This window comes from Triticum aestivum, chromosome 3D (genome assembly GCF_018294505.1).
Source record: "Triticum aestivum cultivar Chinese Spring chromosome 3D, IWGSC CS RefSeq v2.1, whole genome shotgun sequence".
NCBI lineage: Eukaryota > Viridiplantae > Streptophyta > Magnoliopsida > Poales > Poaceae > Triticum > Triticum aestivum.
Window position 1 is genome coordinate 68,926,315 of NC_057802.1, and position 19,800 is coordinate 68,946,114.

Here is a 19,800-nt window from a genome sequence, read left to right on the forward strand (position 1 = left end):
TTGAGAGAGACCATCTTCATCCTACGCCTCCCACGGAATTATAAACCTTAGGTCATCCACTTGAGGGAAATTTGCTACTGTCCTAGAAACCTCTGCACTTGGAGGCCCAACAACGTCTACAAGAAGAAGGTTGCGTAGTAGACATCAAGGATCACTAGGGACACGGTTTTGTTTATCTATTCACACATGTATTTAAGTTTCCGGTCAATACAATTCTAGCATGAATAATAAACATTTATCAGGAATAGGGAAATATGGTAATAACCAATTTATTTTGCCTCTAGGGCATATTTCCAACAGGACCGCCGCTCGCCGCGACCCCTGCCCAAGGCGCGGACGCATTCTGCACTACCTCCACGGTGCCTCCTCGTCATCGTCGTCGTCCTGGAGCGCCATGACAGCGCGGGAGTACGCCGACCGGGAGCAGCGTCGACGAGACAGGTGCAACGCCGCGCGCCGATCCCAGTTCGCGGACTCCGGCGTCCCGCCACCACACATCGTGGCGGACCCATACCTGTCGTATGCCTGGGCCCTAGACCGCTCCGTGACGACATCGAAGACGGCCAAGCACCGTCTCCGCCGCCTCAATGAGGAAATGGCTAGGTACGGCGAGGAATGGTCCCTCGTCGAGATCGCTGCCGCCGAAGTCGACGCCTCCAACGGCAGCCGCCCTCTCCCCCAGCCCACGTCCTCGATGGCCGAGGCCGCACTGCGCATGGCGCAGGAGGCGGCGGAGAGGATTATCCGTGAGCGTTAGGCGGACGCCGGAAAGCCCTACCGCGACGCCACCACCTTCCGCCGCCCCAAAGCCCGACGACGACGGCGGCGGCGGGTCGGGCGACGATGACGAAGGAGGAGTTGCCGACCAGCCCGGCATTGGCTACGAGGTCACCGTGAAGTATTAGGATAGTTTAGGGATTTAGTTTTAGGGTTTTAGTTCACCGGGCGAAATATCGTCCAGTTTTATGTCCAAAGTATCCTACTTTCAATGAAATCCGTTGTGTTTATATCTAATCTGCACTTGTTTGCACGAATTTCGTCCGGTTGATTTAATTTGTTGTGAAAATGTATGCGGCTAGCGTTGGATGTTACCTCCCGCAGTGTCCACGGACTGGACCCTCCCTCTCCGCGGACGGATGGGAGAGATTTTTTGTGGGTTGCTGTTGGAGATGTGCTTAATACAACTTTGTACTAAAATTAGTACAAAGTTGAGACACTTATTTTAGGACGGAGGGAGTAGAATTCAGAATAGAAGTCCCTTTGCACCTAAAAAATATCTCGGCGTGCGCTTTTTCAGAAAGAAAGAAAACCTATCTTTGCGTATTCTATAGGAAAAAATTATCTCGCTCTCTGCTGCCACGAATGACATGTGGGGCCCAAAGCCACCGCACAACAATTCCGAAGGTCGAACCTCTAGAACATTCGCCATCAGCGGTCGAAAGACCCCCTTTCAGAAGTTTCCATCGCCTTCCAGACTCGCCGCTCCAGCCACCTACATAAACTCCCTCGCCATCTCATCCCCACCAAAGCATTCGACAAAATTCAACCAGCAATCCAACGCAAGACCAACCCGAGGAGATCGACCGAGCTCAAGATCCGCGAGCGAGAATGGCGGGCATGGTGTTCGGCTTGGAGAACCCGATGATGACGGCGCTGCAGCACCTGCTGGACATCCCGGACGGCGAGGCCGGCAACACCGCCGGCGGCGAGAAGCAGGGCCCGACGCGCGCCTACGTCCGGGACGCGCGCGCCATGGCGGCCACCCCGGCCGACGTTAAGGAGCTGCCGGGCGCGTACGCGTTCGTGGTGGACATGCCGGGGCTGGGGTCCGGCGACATCAAGGTGCAGGTGGAGGACGAGCGGGTGCTGGTGATCAGCGGCGAGCGCAGGAGGGAGGAGAAGGAGGAAGCCAAGTACATGCGGATGGAGCGCCGCATGGGGAAGCTGATGCGCAAGTTCGTGCTGCCAGAGAACGCCGACATGGAGAAGATCTCCGCCGCGTGCCGCGACGGCGTGCTCACCGTCACCGTCGAGAAGCTGCCGCCGCCCGAGCCGAAGAAGCCCAAGACCATCCAGGTCCAGGTCGCCTGAGCTGAGATGCATGGTGTGCGGGTCGAATCGAAGCAGAGTGTGAGTGAGTAGCGAGTTTCCTGTGATGAGTAATGGATGGTTTGCTGTTTCGTTAATGGAAATGGGGAATTGGGGATGTTCTCTGGTTTCGCCTGAATAAAACATGCGATTCTCTCGGCCACATTTTCGATTGAAAAATCCAAGATACCCGTGTTCAGAAAATTCAGAAACATGTAATTCAGGAAAACTGGATAAGACCACAACATGTGGAATAGCAAAAATTAGGTGGAAAACGAACTAGCTCTGACACCAGGGAGAAAAATCCTGGATGTCTTGCATTTTCATCTTGACAAATGGCTGCCTGGGAAGATAGAAAAAATAAATTCTAATTAGAATTAAGAATTCAGAAATGTTATTCTGCTTTGCGTGAAAGAAACATGTGACAATCTTTTTTTCTTGCACAAGAAACATGTGAGAATCTCCAAATTCGATTAATCGAGGTATGAGGATATGTGAGATAACCGATTCAGTGTATTATGAACTGATTTTCAAATACATTTATTTTGACACAACGAAAAATAAAGCAGCCATGATTGTGTGGGGGCTAAAAGAGTGATGTGTTATATGCACAAACTTCTTTATCTTGACAGAACTTGGGAAATGCCGTGGTACTCTCGGGTGTGAGTACATATGTGGGAGGTAATTCCAAACAAAAACATAAAAAATCTGAAACATTTTCAAAAACAAATTTGACCTTCTGTTATGCCAAGAAAAAAAAAGGTCCCGTCAACTTCGGAAAATAAAAATCAGACGACGAAAAACGTGAATAATAACTTGTATATATTGTTGATCTTTTTCACCGAAAATATTGTGAAAGTCATTTCCCGTGAAAGCAATTTCTTGGCCAAAGTTTTTATACAAATACAACGAGAGTAGGACATTTTGGAGACCAAATCCAATAGAGGCCTTAGTTAAAAAAACATTTTTTAATTTAAAAAACTAAAAAATCAGTATGCTTGTATACAAGGAGTCAAGGATATAATGTGTATGTGTGTAAAAATATAGGATGATATACCTTAAAATTTGAGCTTCACAAAAAAGGTGACGGCCTTTGAGGATCAACAATACATATGCTAAAAATGCACAAAATTGTCTTTTTTGTAGCCATCATATTTGACCAGAAAATTAACACAAATGTATATTATGTCTCTAGGTATATGTGTATTTTTTCAGAATTTTTTAAAGCTGGAAAGTTTGAATTTCAAAGTTTTCAAATTAAGACCTCCATGGAGCTCGGGCTCCATTTGAAATTTTCATACAACAGAAGGTCAACTTTGTTTACCAAAATGTTTTGTCTTTTTTGACTCTTTTTGGAATTACTAAAAAAATATCATATCAGGTGCACTTGCACCCCAGAGCTGGGACAAGCACCTTTGGCTCTCGGGTGTAGGTGCACCCTATATGGGAAGAAAAATAGCAATTTTGAAAAAAGTGATAAATTAGGAAACTTTTTGTTAATGAATGACTTTCATTCTATTCTAGGTGGAAAAATCAGCACTATATACAAGCTAATATTCATGCTTTTGTCCTTGATTTTTCTTTGCACTAAAGGCGACGGGAGTTTTTTCTTAATGAAACTTTTTAAACAAGTACAATTGAACGTCAACTTTGTTTCTAAAAATATTTAAGAGCTTTTTGACCTTTCCTGGCCCCATATAGGTTGCACCTACACCCAAGAGCCAAAAGGTATTTCTTCGGATTGAAAATGATATTTACAGAATTAAAGAGTTAATGCGTGTCTGAGCGAGCTTTTGCTAGGGCAGTCCAATATGATGGTGACTAATGGGTTTTTTCACCACTCCCCACAAAAGGTGTAATTAGAGCTTAGCCTCAAACTATGTTACCTTTTTTTCTCTGCTAATAGAAACAAGAGTGGTCCTCGCAGTTTGGAAACAAGAATGGTCTTATTAATAGCAAGGTGTACCTTAAGAAAATTGTTTTAATTCATTTATCTTTTCTTAGTGGACGTGAAATCTTTTCGTGGCCTTTTTCCTGAATGGCTTTATTTGATTTAATCCCTTTTGCATAAAATGTATAACTCTATAGTTTTGTGTGCGTCCCAAGCCGAAGGATGTAATGAGGGATTTGGTAATTTGACATCTCCCCAAAAGGGCAGAAGTTGTACAATTTGTGAAAAAACAAAAAATCACCTAGAGAGGTATGGTGTGATAGCTTCCTTGTATGCTCTTTTTTCTTGGTTCTTGTTTGTAATCTCCTATTTCTATATGAAACTGTTGGTTCATAATCAACCCTTGGAAAAGTCAACATCCTGATCTACGAATTTTATAGCGAGGGTGTCATTAAATTCTTTTGAGACCCTTCCCCTATAGAAGTGAAGTTATTTCGTGTAATTATAATTGTGTTTGCTATTTATCAGCTGACTGGAATTTTCAGCCACGTCAGTCAACATGTGACTGAGAAGTAGGTGAGACGACGCTAAGGCCGAGATGGAGGTGACACTGCCTGTCGCGGTGTCTCCAAGATGTAGAGCCAGGTCCTAGACGGAGGCAGGGACGACGCAAGTTGTCATGGCATCGTCGACGGAGGACATGTAGGATGCTGCGAGTTGTGGGGTTCGGGTGGAGGTGGGTTAGAGGAATGACCGGCGACGGTGGCGGCGGCTCGGGCTGATAAGGGCGGTGAGGCTGCAGTGTGGGCGTTCATGTGTGATGGCATTGGGCATGGAGGAAGAAAAAAGGTTACGGGCCTGTTGGATGCATATCGAACAGTGGAGGGAAAACTGACCGAAGAGAAACCTTTTCGAGCCTGAAATAGTCGTTCTCAATTGTAACCTTTGAAACTTGGCACGGTATTGAAGAACCAGAGTTGCATGTGTGTTGTATGACTAAGGCCTTTGTGGCAATTTTAAGGCCTTTGTTTACTCTATCTTGAAGACCTTTGTTCTACACGTCTTCGTATGGATTTTGAAGAAATAGAGTTCCATTGTATGACATGTGAAAAAGAAAAGGTGCACATGATGAGATAGAATCGCACTATGTTTTTTTTATCGTGGTCCTTAAACCTACATCCAAGATATACATATCTATTCCCTCCGTTCTAAAATAGATGACTCAACTTTGTACCAACTTTAGTACAAAGTTGGGTTATCTATTTTGAAACGGAGGGAGTATGTGGTAATTCAGAAATTCAATTCAGCTCCAAGGAGCACGTGCTCCCGGGCCCAAAATAATTTTTGAAATGTCAAATAAGTGAAGACAAGAAATTTATGTGTTCTTAGTCACATCCAAATGCTACCTGTAAATTTTCAGGGCAAAAGGTTAAGCAAATTGAACACCAAATGTTACGCCTATGTCACCCCAAATTTGTTTTCCCCGTTTCGCATGAAAATTGTCAAGTATGCTTGCGACACTAACACGAACATCCATAAAAAAAATTCAGAATTTTTTGAAAACATTTACTATTTTTTCACATTACTGTTCATCTAAGGGCACATGCTCCCGGGAGCCAAAACGCCTCTCCCCACCAAACCTTCTCTTCTATCTGTAAGTAGCTGCTACCTCCATTTCAAAATATAAGAAATATAAGACATTTTGGTAGGCTAGTTTAACCTACCAAAATGAGGTAGTACTAGGTAGTATAATTATTTGTGTATCACTACATTGTCCAAATCATCACATTATTATTGCTAAGTCTCAATCGACTGAGACATAAGTCTCAGTCGATGCTATATTCATTCGATCTTGCGTGAAGATTTATGCAAAAAAAAAAAGCTTTTTCTTGTTTCTTCTTATATTCTATGTTACTTCTTAGTCACCTGATATCTAGCCACACCCACATGATTATTGTTCTGAACACGTGTGTGGCGCACAAGCAACATTTACTACTTCCTTCGTTCTATGATGTAAGCCTTTTTTTTAAAAAATGTCTTACATTATTACATCATGGAACAGAGAAGTAGTTCCGTAGTTCTGTACTAGCTTACCCCTGTGCGGCGGCACGCCGCGCCCGTCGATACGGTGCGGTTATATGGATTATGTTTCTTCTATGTAATAAGTGTTGTTATTTTAGGATGCCAGATGATCACATGAAAAACTATGGATGTAGGGAAAAAAAGATGGAAGGGTGATGCATGTGAACAAAGAGGGGAATATACGATGACACATCTCTTGTAGGGATGATTTATTTTGCCGAACGTGGTGCGAGTCATTGCCAGATTAGATCATCTGATGTAGCCTCCCATTGGATTAGCTCCTATGATAAAGTAGTAAAGAGACGCAAATAGTCAGACGTATGTAGTTAATAATTTTTTCCTTCTTTCATACATTTTTTTACTATCACCAAGAAATGACCGAGGCCAATCTCGTGCACCATCGCCGACTACTCCAGGGAAGCGATCGTGTCCAGCGACGCCAGGGACACGTCGCCGGCGGTCACCCATGCCTTTGAGGCGTCCAAGTGGAACCAGCTCGCTGGCGTGCCCGTCGACCGTCGAACACCTCGCTGTCCCGTGCTGGACGTCGACAATCTCCACATGGTAGCGACAATGATGCAGTTTCTCGCTCGGCGGAGTAGCAGCGACGGAGGCTGGATGCAGCTCCTCCCCAGCAAGCCCGGAGGTGCAGCGTGGGGAGAGCCCGCGGGAAGCCACTCTGAACCTTGGAGCGCGGCTCCACAACTCGCGATGTCCGAGCTTGCTCCGTACTGCACGTCGAAGAAAGGAGGGGCCTAGGAGGGAGGGGCATGCCCGACGAGGCGGTAAACGAAGCTCCTTTCCATCCCACACGAGAGAATCGGAGAGAGGCTCGATGTTTTGCGCTGATGCTATTTCTCGGTGGTACTTCGGTCGAGATGCGAAAGCGAGTGATGACCACAGAGAAGAGGAAGGAGATATTTATAGATGCTTATGGCGGTGGACGATTCAACCGGAATCTTCCGGAAAACACCTCGATCATCATGGGCGGTAAACCGTAGAGGCATCCAGAAGAAGAAGAGATAAGGAAGGAGAAGTAAGCAGTGAGGCAGATAAGAAAGCAACGAAAGCGGTGGATTGGATGGGATGCATGTAGCGCACATGCGAGGGAGACAGAAGGAATGTCCCGTATCTAGCCTAGAATCGCGCCCGAGCGGTGCGGTGGCTGTCTTGGCCATATCCCTCTGTCGTCTTGTAATTGGTTGTAGTTGCCCATCCCGCTGCCTGCTCATGTGCCTTGTAACTGGACGTAGTTACCCATCCCCCGATCACCGCTTCGTCAGACTGCTATAGGTCGGCCGCATATCCAAGCAATGTGTTCCGATTGGTCTGCATGCATGCGGTGACTAATTTGCCAACGTTCCTTTGCTAAGCATCGATTTGCTTGTTTCTTATCTGTTCCCGACGACGAAAGCAAAACTAAAAACCAACACGCCACATGGCCGACTTAATTACAACATAAACGGCTAGAAGCAAACGTCAGTAAAGCAAGCACGTTCAAAAAATTTAGCCGATGCATATACGCCCACACATGCATTTGTACACAGCCACATACCCAAAAAAAATGCACGTGTCAACAGCCCAAACGCCAATAGGTTGCTTTCAAGATCAAACAATTATCTGAACCAAAATCGCTAAAGACACCCAAATGCACACGGAAAATGCGAACCAGTTAACAAAATTTTCATCGAAGGCCAACGGCCATCGCGTGATTCTACAAGGTAATCCACCAAAATAATACACGTGTTGCCATCCAGCTGATCAAGAAGTCACTTTCACATAAGTGGGTAAAAAACCTGGAGGCAAAAACTTTTCGAGATATAGTGGTTTTGGTATAAAAGCCTTTGCCCCTAAAAAAATATATGTATGCACTTTTTTCACAACGAAAATCTCTCTATGCGTATCCTAGTCCTAGAAAAAGACATCTCTCTGCTGCACCGAATGACATGTGGGCCCAAGGCTACTGCACAACCAATTCTGAAGGTCGAACCTCTAGGGACGTGTTTGGTTGCCCGCATGAGGCCCAGCCTGGCCCGGGCGGGAAGAATTTGGCCCGTTTGGTTTTCTGCATTCACTGTGCGGCCCGCATCGCACGAAGCTTAAAGCACGTCCAGGCCAGGCCCAGGGGCAACGCACGAATCGGCAGTAGCTCGCGAGCCTGGCCAGGACGAGGCAGGGGAGGGCGACGCGCTTCTCCCCTCGTGCGAGCAGGGGAGATGGCGCGAGCTCGCCCGCGTCGCCGAAAAATCGGCGGGAGGATTTCGGCTCACCTCCCGCCGCTCCACCCCCTATTTAGCCCCTCCCTCACCGCCCCAACTCCCGCCGCCATTCTTCCTCCGTTCGCGCTTTCCCGCCGACGCGCATCGGCACCGACGAGCAGGTAAGCGGCGCATCTTCATCGGCCGGCTGTCCACGGCGTCGGAGCTCCTTCGCCGGCCGACGTTCATCTTCCACCACCGTCCCCCCTCGTCCTCAAGCTGCAGCCATGGCCTCTGTGAATTCAATCCCCCTTTCTCTCTGTTCCTTCTAGCTAGATCTGAGCTGCAGCTAGGGTTTGATCTAGATGCATGGTTGATTAGTGGTCTGATCTGTGAGCTGATATGGTTGGTTGCTATGATGCGGTTACAATTTGTGGTAGGGCTAGATGTTCAAGCATGTGGTAGGCTAGATTAGTAGTAGAGTTTGAAGTTGAACCTTGTGCTTGTGTTGAATCATGCTCAGATCTGTGATTTGTAGCTATTGGTGGTCCATTTGTAGCATGCTGTTTGTTTTAGATGTATGTTCCTGCTCATAGATTGTCTAGTATGCTTAGTATGATAGTGATGAAGCATGTGCTTGCTATGATAGTGATGAACCATGTACATGTATGCTCCTGCTTTCATGGATTGTCCGGTATGTTGTGTGCTATGCTCACTGTTAATGTGTGCTACGATTGTAGGACATGACCACGCAGACGCAAGATCTTAGTCAGGTCCTTGTCGTGTCCGACAGCCAGTTTGCTCCATCGTTTGTCGAGGACTCGCAGCCTATGTCCGAGATGGCACCTGATTCAGAGGTGTTCGAGTCTGATTCCCTCTATGTGCCAGTAGTGCTCGTTGAGCCAACTACTGTTGCTGCTGCTGCTGCTGCTGCCGCTGCACTCAAGCTAGCAGCAGCAAAGGCAAAGAAGGATAGTAGGTCGAACAACATGAAGTGGCAGCCGTTCATGTCCACGTTCGTGCTGAACAAGATGTGTGAGCTCATCTCTAGTGGAGTTAGGACTGACAAGGGCTTCAAGGAGGTGCACTTGAACACCGTTGCGAAGCAGGTGTTCGAGTTCTGTGGGCAAGAGGTGTCTGCCACCCAGGTGTACAACCACCTGAGGAAGTGGAGAAGTCGATGGATCCAAGTGTCCAAGCTGAGAGACCTTAGCGGTGCCTCATGGGATGAGAACACTTGCTCCATAGTTCTGGAGGCAGAGCACTACGCCGGCCATGTCGCGGTTAGCTCACAACCCTCTTCATTTTCATACTGTCCACCATTACCTACTCCTAATCGCAACTAACAACACTTGTGTTTCATTCTTAGGACCACCCAAGGGACGCTGAGTTCCTCAACACACTCATCCAGAACTACAACCAGATGCAGCACATCTTCTCCTTCAGGGCTGGCAACTGGGAAGCATGCCATGGGCTCGGGGGAGCCTCTTGGTTCTCCCATGCCTAACTTCCCTGGGACCCCGGACGTCGAGATCCTTGATGGCCCTGACAAGCCCCCTGCGAAGCCCTTCGACAAGCCATTTGACCCCGTTGATAGGAAGAGGAAGAGAGGAGGCCTGATGGAGGAGGAGATCAATGTCTTCTGCAGCATGACTGGGGCGGTGAAGGAGGTGGCAACAGCCACCAGGGAGTGCAAGCCCCTCGACGTCCACCCTGACCTGTATGCCGCTGTCATGACCCAGGGTGGCTTCAGCGACGAGGCTCTCATGGCAGCTCTCAGCCACCTGCTTGACAACAAGGCCCAGGGTGTTGGGTACGTTGCCATGGCCGACGCTCACAGGGTGCTGTGGCTCAGGAGCTGGCTGGGCAAGCACTACTACTAGAGTAGTGCTGCCTGTGAGCGTGCATGATCCCCGACGGCGATGGTGGTGGCGACGACGACGACGGTGACGGTGATGATGACGACGTACATTTTGTGTAGCTAGGGCTCAAAAACTATTTGATGGTCTGTATATTTTGGTGAGGTGGTATATACTAACCCCTCACGGTGACGGTGAACTTGCGGTGGTAGGACGACACCCTCTTTTGGATGTGGTGGTAGGTTAACACCAAGGTGGTGCTAGGAAGAACTTGCTATGCCGTATGATCATGCATGCATGCTTTACTTCTCTTCTGCTCCATTGTTGTTTGTGTGCTACTTTGCTTGCTACTTGTGCTCCATTGATTTGCTGCTTCAACTCTTGCTGTTGTGCATTGCTAGGGCAAGTGGTATGCCGTGTTCATTGGTGAGATTCCAGGGGTTTATAGTTCATGGGAAGAAGCCAATGCACAAGTGCCATCGTATAGCAACAGCAATTATAGAGGGTTCAAGACTAAGCAGGCAGCAGAACAAGCTTACTCCGCCTGGGTGCGAAAGGACGGAGGCAGCAGTGTCGACAGTGCCAAGGTTGGAGTTGTCAAAGTGGAAGCTGCTAAAGTGGATCGTCAGTTCGGCCTGAAGCTGAAGAACTTCATCATCTTCGCCCAGTTCGTCACCATTACTGTGTTGTGGCGTTGGTGTGCTAGGTATGGGTAAGCTCACCAACTAGGATACAAGGTAAGCACAACATATACGCCGTATGCAACCAAACGCCATGTTCATGTGCCGCTAGGGCCAATGCAGCCAACCAGACAAAGTGCACTTGCGTATTACCTAATGCAGGGACTAGGATGCACGCAACCAATCAAATTGTATATGGCGTATTAGGACCTGTTTTTTCTTAACCAGATTGGATTGAGAAGGGCATGCAACACGACTGCTATTCCAAACTGGAACCAAACACGCCTTAGAACTTTCTCCATCGGTGCCCGAAAGACTCCCCACTGCTTCGCACTCGTTCCACCACCTTTCAGAAGTTTCCATCACCTTCCAGACTCCCCGCCCTCCCTCCTCCTCGCCATCGCATCCCCACCAAAGCATTCCACAAAATTCAACAAGCAATCCAACCCGAGGAGATCGATCGAACGAGAATGGCGGGCATAGTGTTCGGCTTGGAGAACCCGATGATGACCGCCCTGCAGCACCTGCTGGACATCCCGGACGGCGAGGCCGGCAACACCGCCGGCGGCGAGAAGCAGGGCCCGACGCGCGCCTACGTCCGGGACGCGCGCGCCATGGCGGCCACCCCCGCCGACGTGAAGGAGCTGCCGGGCGCGTACGCGTTCGTGGTGGACATGCCGGGGCTCGGGTCCGGCGACATCCAGGTGCAAGTGGAGGACGAGCGGGTGCTGGTCATTAGCGGCGAGCGGCGGAGGGAGGAGAAGGAGGACGCCAAGTACCTGCGGATGGAGCGCCGCATGGGCGAGCTGATGCGCAAGTTCGTGCTGCCAGAGAATGCTGACATGGAGAAGATCTCCGCCGTGTGCCACGACGGCGTGCTCACCGTCTCCGTCGAGAAGGTGCCGCCGCCCGAGCCCAAGAAGCCCAAGACCATCCAGGTCCAGGTCGCCTGAGATGCATCGTGTGCGCGTCGAATCGAATCAGAGACGAGAGTGAGTGGGTAGTGAGTTCTCTGTATGAGTGATGGGAGTATGGTTATCTGAGAGAGGGTGTGGACTGTCTGTTCGTGCGTACTGATGGTTGTTTGATGCTTCGTTAATGGAAGTGCAGATGTTCTCCTGCTTTGCCTGAATAAAACATGCGAATCTTGAAGTTTTGAAGCGCGTTTTTAAGTTGAAGGCCCATTGGTTTGGAAATTTTGAAAACTGCAGTTGTACCTAAACGGGAAATTGGAGCAAGAATTGTCAAATTTTGGAGAAATTTTCAGCAGCTGTGTTTTGATGTCTGGCTTTTGTGAAGGATGAATCATATTAAGTTTCCTCCTGCAATCTGCCCTTCATATGGTAGAAAAACTTCCAAATTCGATTACACATATGATACTGAGGTACGAGGAAATTTAAGATACGCCCTATTTCCCAGAAATTTGATATATGCTGATTTGGAGATGTGCTGTATCTTGAACTGATTTTCAAATTTATTTATTTCGACACAGAGCAAAATAAAACTGCCTGATTCACGCAGGGCCTTATTTCAACAGAAATAAAAAACCACACAACTAAACCTGATTTCAGTTTTTTTTTTCCTTGGCCAGGAATGTGTACCCCGAGCTCTGTTACAAATAGTATGGCAGCGCACAGCCATACCACAAGGCAGAAAAATCAGTTCAATCTTCAAGGTGAGCAAAAATTTCACTACTGGGTACACAAAATAAGATGGTCCACTATCAAAATTTCATGTTGTGTCTTCAAGATGTCAGGCAGAACGAACGCCATACATCTCCAGCGAAAATGAAGCGACGAACATGATGCAAGGTTTACATAGTATCTGCATCCGAATCGGAATCGCTGTCATCCTGTCTGGACAGTGGGCTGTTGAGATTACTCGCGTACAGATCCTTCCCCGTTATCTTGTCCCGCACATTGGTGGACATGTACGGCGACTCGCATCCCTTGACCTGCAATGGCAGCAGAAAGAAGGTTAAGCGGGGATGCAACAAAATTTCAATTCGCGGCGCAACAGAGTTAGTAGTTGCATCTAAAACCTAATTGGCTGCAACGCAGTTGATATGTTACATGTGATACAGCTTGATTCTCTCGTTCCGTTAGAGGCATCAACTATGTTTTTTTTAATTGTTTTTCTACCATCAATATGTATGCGAAGTGCCTATTAAGCACGATGAAGTATTCGCGACAAATTTAATTTTTTTTTATAACTTCAAAACTGATTATGGTAGAGAGGACATAACAAACTCTAATGTTTATTCCTTTCTGAATTAGCAAATGTTTTGTTTGAATTTGTTGAAACGCTCGATTATTTGTTTGCTCGCACACCAAAATGATCTCTAATACGTTAGGCTATCACAGAGATCCTTCGGAGAAGGTTACCTGCAGAACAGATCGCGGAATCTCAATGAGACCCTGCAGCAGCAGATCTACGCTTTGAAGATGTTCAACAGCAACAGGAGTGATAACATATAACAGGCCCCTTTGCACATCGATGCCTCTGACAATACCTGGGCAGGTTTATATGCCATTATCAATGTTTACACAAATTTAATATACGGTAGGTGCTTATTATGAATATGTGTGCATCACACACACACAGAGAGAGAGAGAGAGAGAGTACCAAGCCCAACACACCAAGGAATTGCATGGGCTGTCGCAGGTGTGTCACAACTACTTGCCAAGCCAACTATGGTTGCATTCAGACTATGCCATATCTCAGTACGGGGTACCTGAACAGAAAAAACAATATGCAGAATATGATTTTGTCTGTTGCTGCTCAGTGCTTTCAAAAACATAGAAGTGAAATCACAGGATCTTCCACTTTTCACGTTCCACCATCCTTTATCACCAACGCAAAATAAAACCCAGGGTAGATTTTTGGCATATAAATACACCATACTCTTAATAATGTCCTAAATTAAAGATCTTGGGTTAAAAATCAAACTAATGAGTCATTAAGTAATTCAATAGCTAGCTCAACATGTTACAGAAAACTAATTATATCTATTCAGGATGGTACTTCAGTTGGGACTACAAGCATTTCTAATATAGAATTATCTGCCTAACAATTTCATTGACTGCCCTTGCATGCTTGGTTGGCACCTTATCTTTCTCTGCGGAGTACTGCTAGACTCAATTTACGCCTAACGACCTTCAGCTAACTCAGAGGTTCTACTCAGGTCAAACAGCACATTTGAGGCATGACATAACTAATCCTGAAGGCAGAGGCCATGGTCATACAAGGATCGCCCAGCCCAGTGCTTACGAAGGTATCAACAATTGGCTACCAAAGTAACAATTACTGAGGTGTTGATGCCTGTATTTCTTGCAATAAGCCAAAAAAGGGTTCAAATTAAAAGAAGTTTAAAAAAAGTGAGCCAGATTATGTTCCAGAGCATAGTCGACGGGAAAGACAACTAACCTCGCAATGAAGATGCATAACTGTAACATCTGAAAATGATACTTCATAGGGTGGCAGTGACGCTAGGGCATAAGCAAGCTCTTTGTTTGTTGCCAGTGATATGTCACTTGAAAAACATTGTTTAAAGTACTCCACAAGCCGCCGTTCACGCATTCCACCCCCATCTTTCCGCTTTAACGATCTTGACAATTTAAATACATCATTACTATATTTTTCTCAACTAAAAAACAGTACTTTATGCACTGGGTCTGTCCTTTAAAAAAAAACAGTACTTGATGTAGAATATGAGCCTATAAGTATGAATAATTTATCTGTAGCTGGAAAGGGAGCTTATTCATCAAAGAAGCACAAGACAACAGACACGAAGCTAAATAGTTGCACTAGTATTTGGACCAACAACATTATAGATGACCAGGCATAAACGACTGGAAATATACTATCTTATCTTTCAATGTATTGGACTAAATTTGACAGGGAGAAAGATAAATATTCTTCCAGTTATAATTACAATGAGTAATTCCTAATCTCCTGGGATGGAGCGGACAGAGGCGCCCACCGCAATCGAAACTGGTAGAATCGTAGGGAGAAAGTATGGCAAATTCAGTACTCATTGTTCATTTGCTGTCTGTAAATTTGATCTTATCTATTTGTACTTCATACAAGAGACCGGAAGTTATTGTTTGCTAGTCAACAACGATATTCATCAAAGTTTTTTGCCTTTACAAAAAACTGTCCAGGAGCTGTAGCATTCACTAAACAAGGACATGGGCATCAATGTTGCTCCTAGGACTCGAACCAAGATACGCAGGGAGGTTAAAGAGCCTCAACCGGTATACCAACATCAAGTCATCAAATGAATGCGAAGAATATTTCATGGTACTAAGACTGAACCGAGCTGGGCAGGGAGGCTCAACAGCCTCCCCACCACCAGGCCACTGGCCTTCTCCATATTCATCAAAACACTAGGAAGACTATTTGACTGTCTTTTAGCTACTCAACTTGTAACAGTTTTTGACATTTACTTGAGCATTAAACTGGAAAAAATATATGAATACTTACGATTTTGACAAGGAATCACGACTTGCAGCATCAATTGTAATCACTTTAGGTTCTGTTTCCCCACCGGTTAACCAAAACATTCCATCAGGGAGATTCTTTCTCTGCATTCTGGTGCGTATCGGAACAACAATTGTGGGACAGATATACCTTAGCATCTCTACAAGCATATCAAAACCAGTACCTGCATTAAGATGAAAACAAAGGGTCTTCAGAACAGTGAACACTGAACAATGAAAACACATATACGCCCTAATGTGATAAACAGAGCTGGGCAACTTAAGAGGATTGTTAATATATACCTTTCACCCATCCAGGAGTATTGACAATCAAAGGAAGCACTTCACTCCCAGGACAACGATATTTTTCAACGAAGTAGTTATACAAGAGAAATAAAGAGTTCAGATATGATTCTGGATCCCCTTTTGAAGATATATCACCGTAGAAGCAGCACCTGATGGGTTTTACATAAAGAAATGCAGGCATTAGAAAGGAAACTAAGTTCAAAAAATAGTAAACTGAAAATGTCTCTTCATCGGAATCTAAAAGGCTACCTTAGTGATACAAATAGCACATTGACAGTTCCAAAGACTCTAAAACCTAATATCGTGATTGACAGGAATTTGTTGTATGCACAAATAACAATAATAACACAGAACATGCATTAAGAGAATTGGTGAGCAACAGATCGAAGAGAAAAGGATAACAGATAACTTAACACCAACAGCTAAACATAGTTTATGGAGTACTCTATCTGACTACAAATGTAGGTCGTTCTGGACATTGACACATTTTCCAAGGTGAAACTGTAGCCATCAATTTCTAAGAAAATATGCTACTTCAAACAATATAAAGAAGACATTACAAAAGTATATTTGCTAACTGATATATAATATCAAGTTCATGTTATCAATGGTTGCAAAACATTTCATAGTGATGGTCAAAGAATGTTTGGCTGGTCGAAATATTGAAACGACCTAAAGTTGCAATCCCAGGGAGTATGTCCTTGAGGTTTTGTTCGTCAAGTTGCTCTTTCATTCTGAAGCACCTAAAGCACGAAACCTTGCTCTTAAACATCAATTCTCATGTGAATTCAAACATTGCAATGCACCTCTAGAAAAGACAGGACCGGGAGGCCAGGAACTACTCCCTTAGAATAAAAAAATAATAATCCCACACCTGAGGGCACTATTTTAAACATCAAAACAAGAACTTACTAAGCAGTAAGCACAGATTCCTAAACCCAAGTAATAATCGCCATTAATCACTTCGCAAGCTAGAAGAAAGAGCGAGAAAATATCACACCTTTCGGCCTCCCGCAGAACCGGGTTCCACATATCTGCATAGAAAAATAACACATGTCAGTGACCTGACTACCTGAGGAACTAGCATACCACTAACACCCAACATAAAATCCTCTCCACTAACAGCCTATGGCTGCGCAAGGTGTATGAACCTGCGATAGCTTCATCAACGATGTGCAGAGAGAGACAGCCCGGCGGCGAGAACTCCGGCTGCCCCACGTCTGTGTCGAGATACCCAATCCTCCCGTAGCTGCAAAACAGCACAGCACACCAGCAGTTAGATAACACAGTGTGGTAACAGTGCTAATGCAGTCGTCGTGAATTGGATTCGCATGGTCACCTGGGGAGCAGCTTGTTGAGGAGGAGGCGGGTGAAGGTCGACTTGCCGCTGTTGGAGGGGCCGCACACGAGGACGACCGGAGATGAGAGGTCGGAGGCGATGACTTCGGTGGCCAAGGCCCAGTCGTCAGGGACTACCACTTCCGGCGCCTGCTCCGGTGGAGGAGTGGCGGGGGCAGGGCTTTTGGGGCTGGCGCTCGGGCTTGGGATGGGGCATGCAGCGCGGATGGCCGGGGACGCAGGGGGAGGTAGGGAGTCGAGCTTCTGCTGCTTCGACCGCCGGCGGTGCTTCATTGCCGCGCCGCTGGGATGCCCGAGGGGGCAGAGGCTCGAGGAGGAGAGGTTCTTCGGCGGTGGTTAGAGGCTGAGCCGGGGAGGGACCGAGGGAGAGGGCCGGCCGCCGGACCTGGAATCGCTCGCCGCCGCCGCTGGGAATCGGGGGAGGGAGAATAGGAGACGAGGTGCTCGGCTGCTCCCACAGCCCGCGTGTCTGGTTTGCTGCGTGGCGCCGTGGGTGCCAGTTTGGGCTGGACTTGAGTTCGTGGGCCAAATGTTCACCGTGGGCCAAAAGTATACTTTACCCCCTCAAATCCTTCTAATTGGATCAAATCCCCCCTCAAGTCTAAAACCGGATCAATCACCCCCTCAAATCTGTCATACTGGATCAATCCAGTAGATGTGAGGTCTATATAAGACTATGCTTGGGCGGTTGAATGTTGGATAATGCAAGCGAGACAAGCTCACGTGCTCACGTGATCGACTGCTTGTATGGTTGTCTGCTTAAGAAATATAAATATATATTTTTTTGAAAAAATCTTAATTCAAAATGGTAAGGAAAATTCGTACCGTACCGAAAACCATAAACCATAAATTGGTTTCATTTAGTTTATTTTTTGTAAGGTTTTTTTATTTGGTTTAAAATGCACAGAGAGAGTGTAGCGACCAGACCTCAAATGGTCTGTGCTGCTGTGCACCAGTGTCATCCCTGGATCAGTAATGCTGACACGCACAGTACAAATGGAGGATTTATAACAGAGTAGCAATCACACACTTATTACATCGAATATCTCCAAAGAGAATAAGTATGATAAATATGGCTTAAGGCCATCTAAAACGATAACAGCGGAAGACTTGGAAGATAAGTGAGTCCATCAACTCCAACGGCATCACTGAGTATAAGACCACGACCTAAGGCACCTTACTCGTCGTCTGAAAAGTCTGCAACATGAAACGTTGCAGCCCGAAAACGGGTCAGCACATGGAATATGCTGGCAAAATAACACATGGAGAAATAATGAACATAATAATGCTATACTACATGCATATATGGCTGGTGGAAAGCTCTATGGTTAAAGTTTTGCGAAAAGCCAATTTTTCCCTACTGCAAAGGAATAAATTTTATTTAACTATCATGGTGGTTGTTAAACATTGAGATGGTTGACAGCATCTCAATCCCAATTAAAAGTCATCATTAACCCAACAAAATTAATTAAAAGTAACATGGTGATGAGATTCAAATGATAATCCAGGTACTAGATACTCAAGTTGTCCATAACCGGGGACACGGCTAACCATGATTAGTTTGTACACTCTGCAGAGGTTTGTGCACTTTTCCCCACAAGACTCAACCGCCTCCGCTTGATTCTCGCACTACATGATGTTTGAGAAACGGATGATCGAGACACAGCCTTCAGGAACAATCACTCTTTACTCCGGGTGGACAGTTACACCTACTTTCCCCTACATCTGCTAGCCCACCTCTTCAAGAGATCATGTAACCTACTCAACTATGCTAGAGCCCATAATAGCTTGTGGCTGCACACGGAAGTTTCTAGCATGAATAATCTTATGATCCCTTTGAGCCTGGGTGGCGGTCCTTATACAAACAGACAACACTGGGTTCTCCAGGTGCCTCAATCCACCCAGATGTGAGTTTTAGTTGCCACCTTAAGTAAACCATTATTAACAATCTCACATCTGTCGTGAATGTCTCTCAAACCCAATCCACGTCTACGAGCATAGCATGGCAATATAATAGCAATCGTAGAAGTAACTCCCAAGGGTTTGATAAAAAGAACAGGTAATAGGTACTACCTCAACTACTTCCCAATACCCACAATTTAATTAGATCCTAATCATGCAATGTTTGAGGAATAGATCTAATGCAATAAAAACTGGGTATGGAAGGTATATGATCAAAGTGTTACTTGCCTTGCTGATGATCCGCGAAACCTAGCGATTCGAAGTAACAAGCGGCACACTCCGGGTACTCTATCGCAAACAAACAAGCAAACAATAAGTACTTATCTAATGGACAGGTAAAACTCGAATGAAAGATCCAACCAGAAAATTCAACTTAAGAACTCTGGTTTGCAAAAAGAATCAACTCGAACGAAGCAACGAAAGTCAAACGGCGAAAGAAACAAGCTCCGTTTACTAATCTGGATCTAGGTCAAATTTTACTGTAGCAAAAACTTATTTGAGTAGGTTAAACGGAAAGAGAATTTCGAGACGAAACTCTAGGCGCTTGAATCGCCTGATTCCGATAAATGAGCGAAAAGTTAAACAGAAACGAAGATCTGATCAGAAATCGAGATCTGAGATAATCGCGGAAAAATCCGACGAAAAAGAAAAACTGACGAACGGTTAACGAACGGACGTTCGTTAACAGAGAAAATCCGACGAACGCGTTCGTTAAAACGAACGGGTCGGTGAACGTTCACAAAATAACAAAACCGAAGAAATAAACCGATCTAGGGTTTTTTTTAAAACGAACGATTTTTTTTAACAAAACCGGCAAACGACGGCGAGGTAATACCTCGTCGGGGCGGGGCTCCGGCGGGCTCGGCTGGGCTCCGGCGAGGGCGGCGGGGGGCG

General features: G+C 46.0%; 3 protein-coding genes across 3 annotated transcripts; 2 read left to right on the forward strand and 1 right to left on the reverse strand.

Moving 5' to 3' along the window:
• Nucleotides 1–1,476: 1,476 nt before the first annotated feature.
• On the forward strand, nucleotides 1,477–2,251 carry LOC123074158 (17.5 kDa class II heat shock protein-like). Its single transcript, XM_044497075.1, has one exon. It carries the CDS (start codon nucleotides 1,609–1,611, stop codon nucleotides 2,089–2,091), a length of 483 nt encoding a protein of 160 aa, XP_044353010.1. The 5' UTR covers nucleotides 1,477–1,608; the 3' UTR covers nucleotides 2,092–2,251.
• Nucleotides 2,252–11,120: 8,869 nt separating this feature from the next.
• Nucleotides 11,121–11,954, forward strand: LOC123077483 (17.5 kDa class II heat shock protein-like). The gene has a single exon (XM_044499762.1). It carries the CDS (start codon nucleotides 11,269–11,271, stop codon nucleotides 11,749–11,751), a length of 483 nt encoding a protein of 160 aa, XP_044355697.1. The 5' UTR covers nucleotides 11,121–11,268; the 3' UTR covers nucleotides 11,752–11,954.
• A 296-nt stretch (nucleotides 11,955–12,250) lies between these two features.
• LOC123077482 (polynucleotide 5'-hydroxyl-kinase NOL9) lies at nucleotides 12,251–17,297 on the reverse strand (the record flags this gene model as incomplete). Its single annotated transcript, XM_044499761.1, is given in 9 exon segments — nucleotides 12,251–12,752; nucleotides 13,183–13,310; nucleotides 13,424–13,532; nucleotides 14,225–14,405; nucleotides 15,284–15,464; nucleotides 15,583–15,734; nucleotides 16,586–16,619; nucleotides 16,737–16,834; nucleotides 16,925–17,297. Coding segments are annotated over 9 exon segments (1,317 nt in total). The 3' UTR covers nucleotides 12,251–12,611.
• Between the last annotated feature and the right edge of the window lie 2,503 nt (nucleotides 17,298–19,800).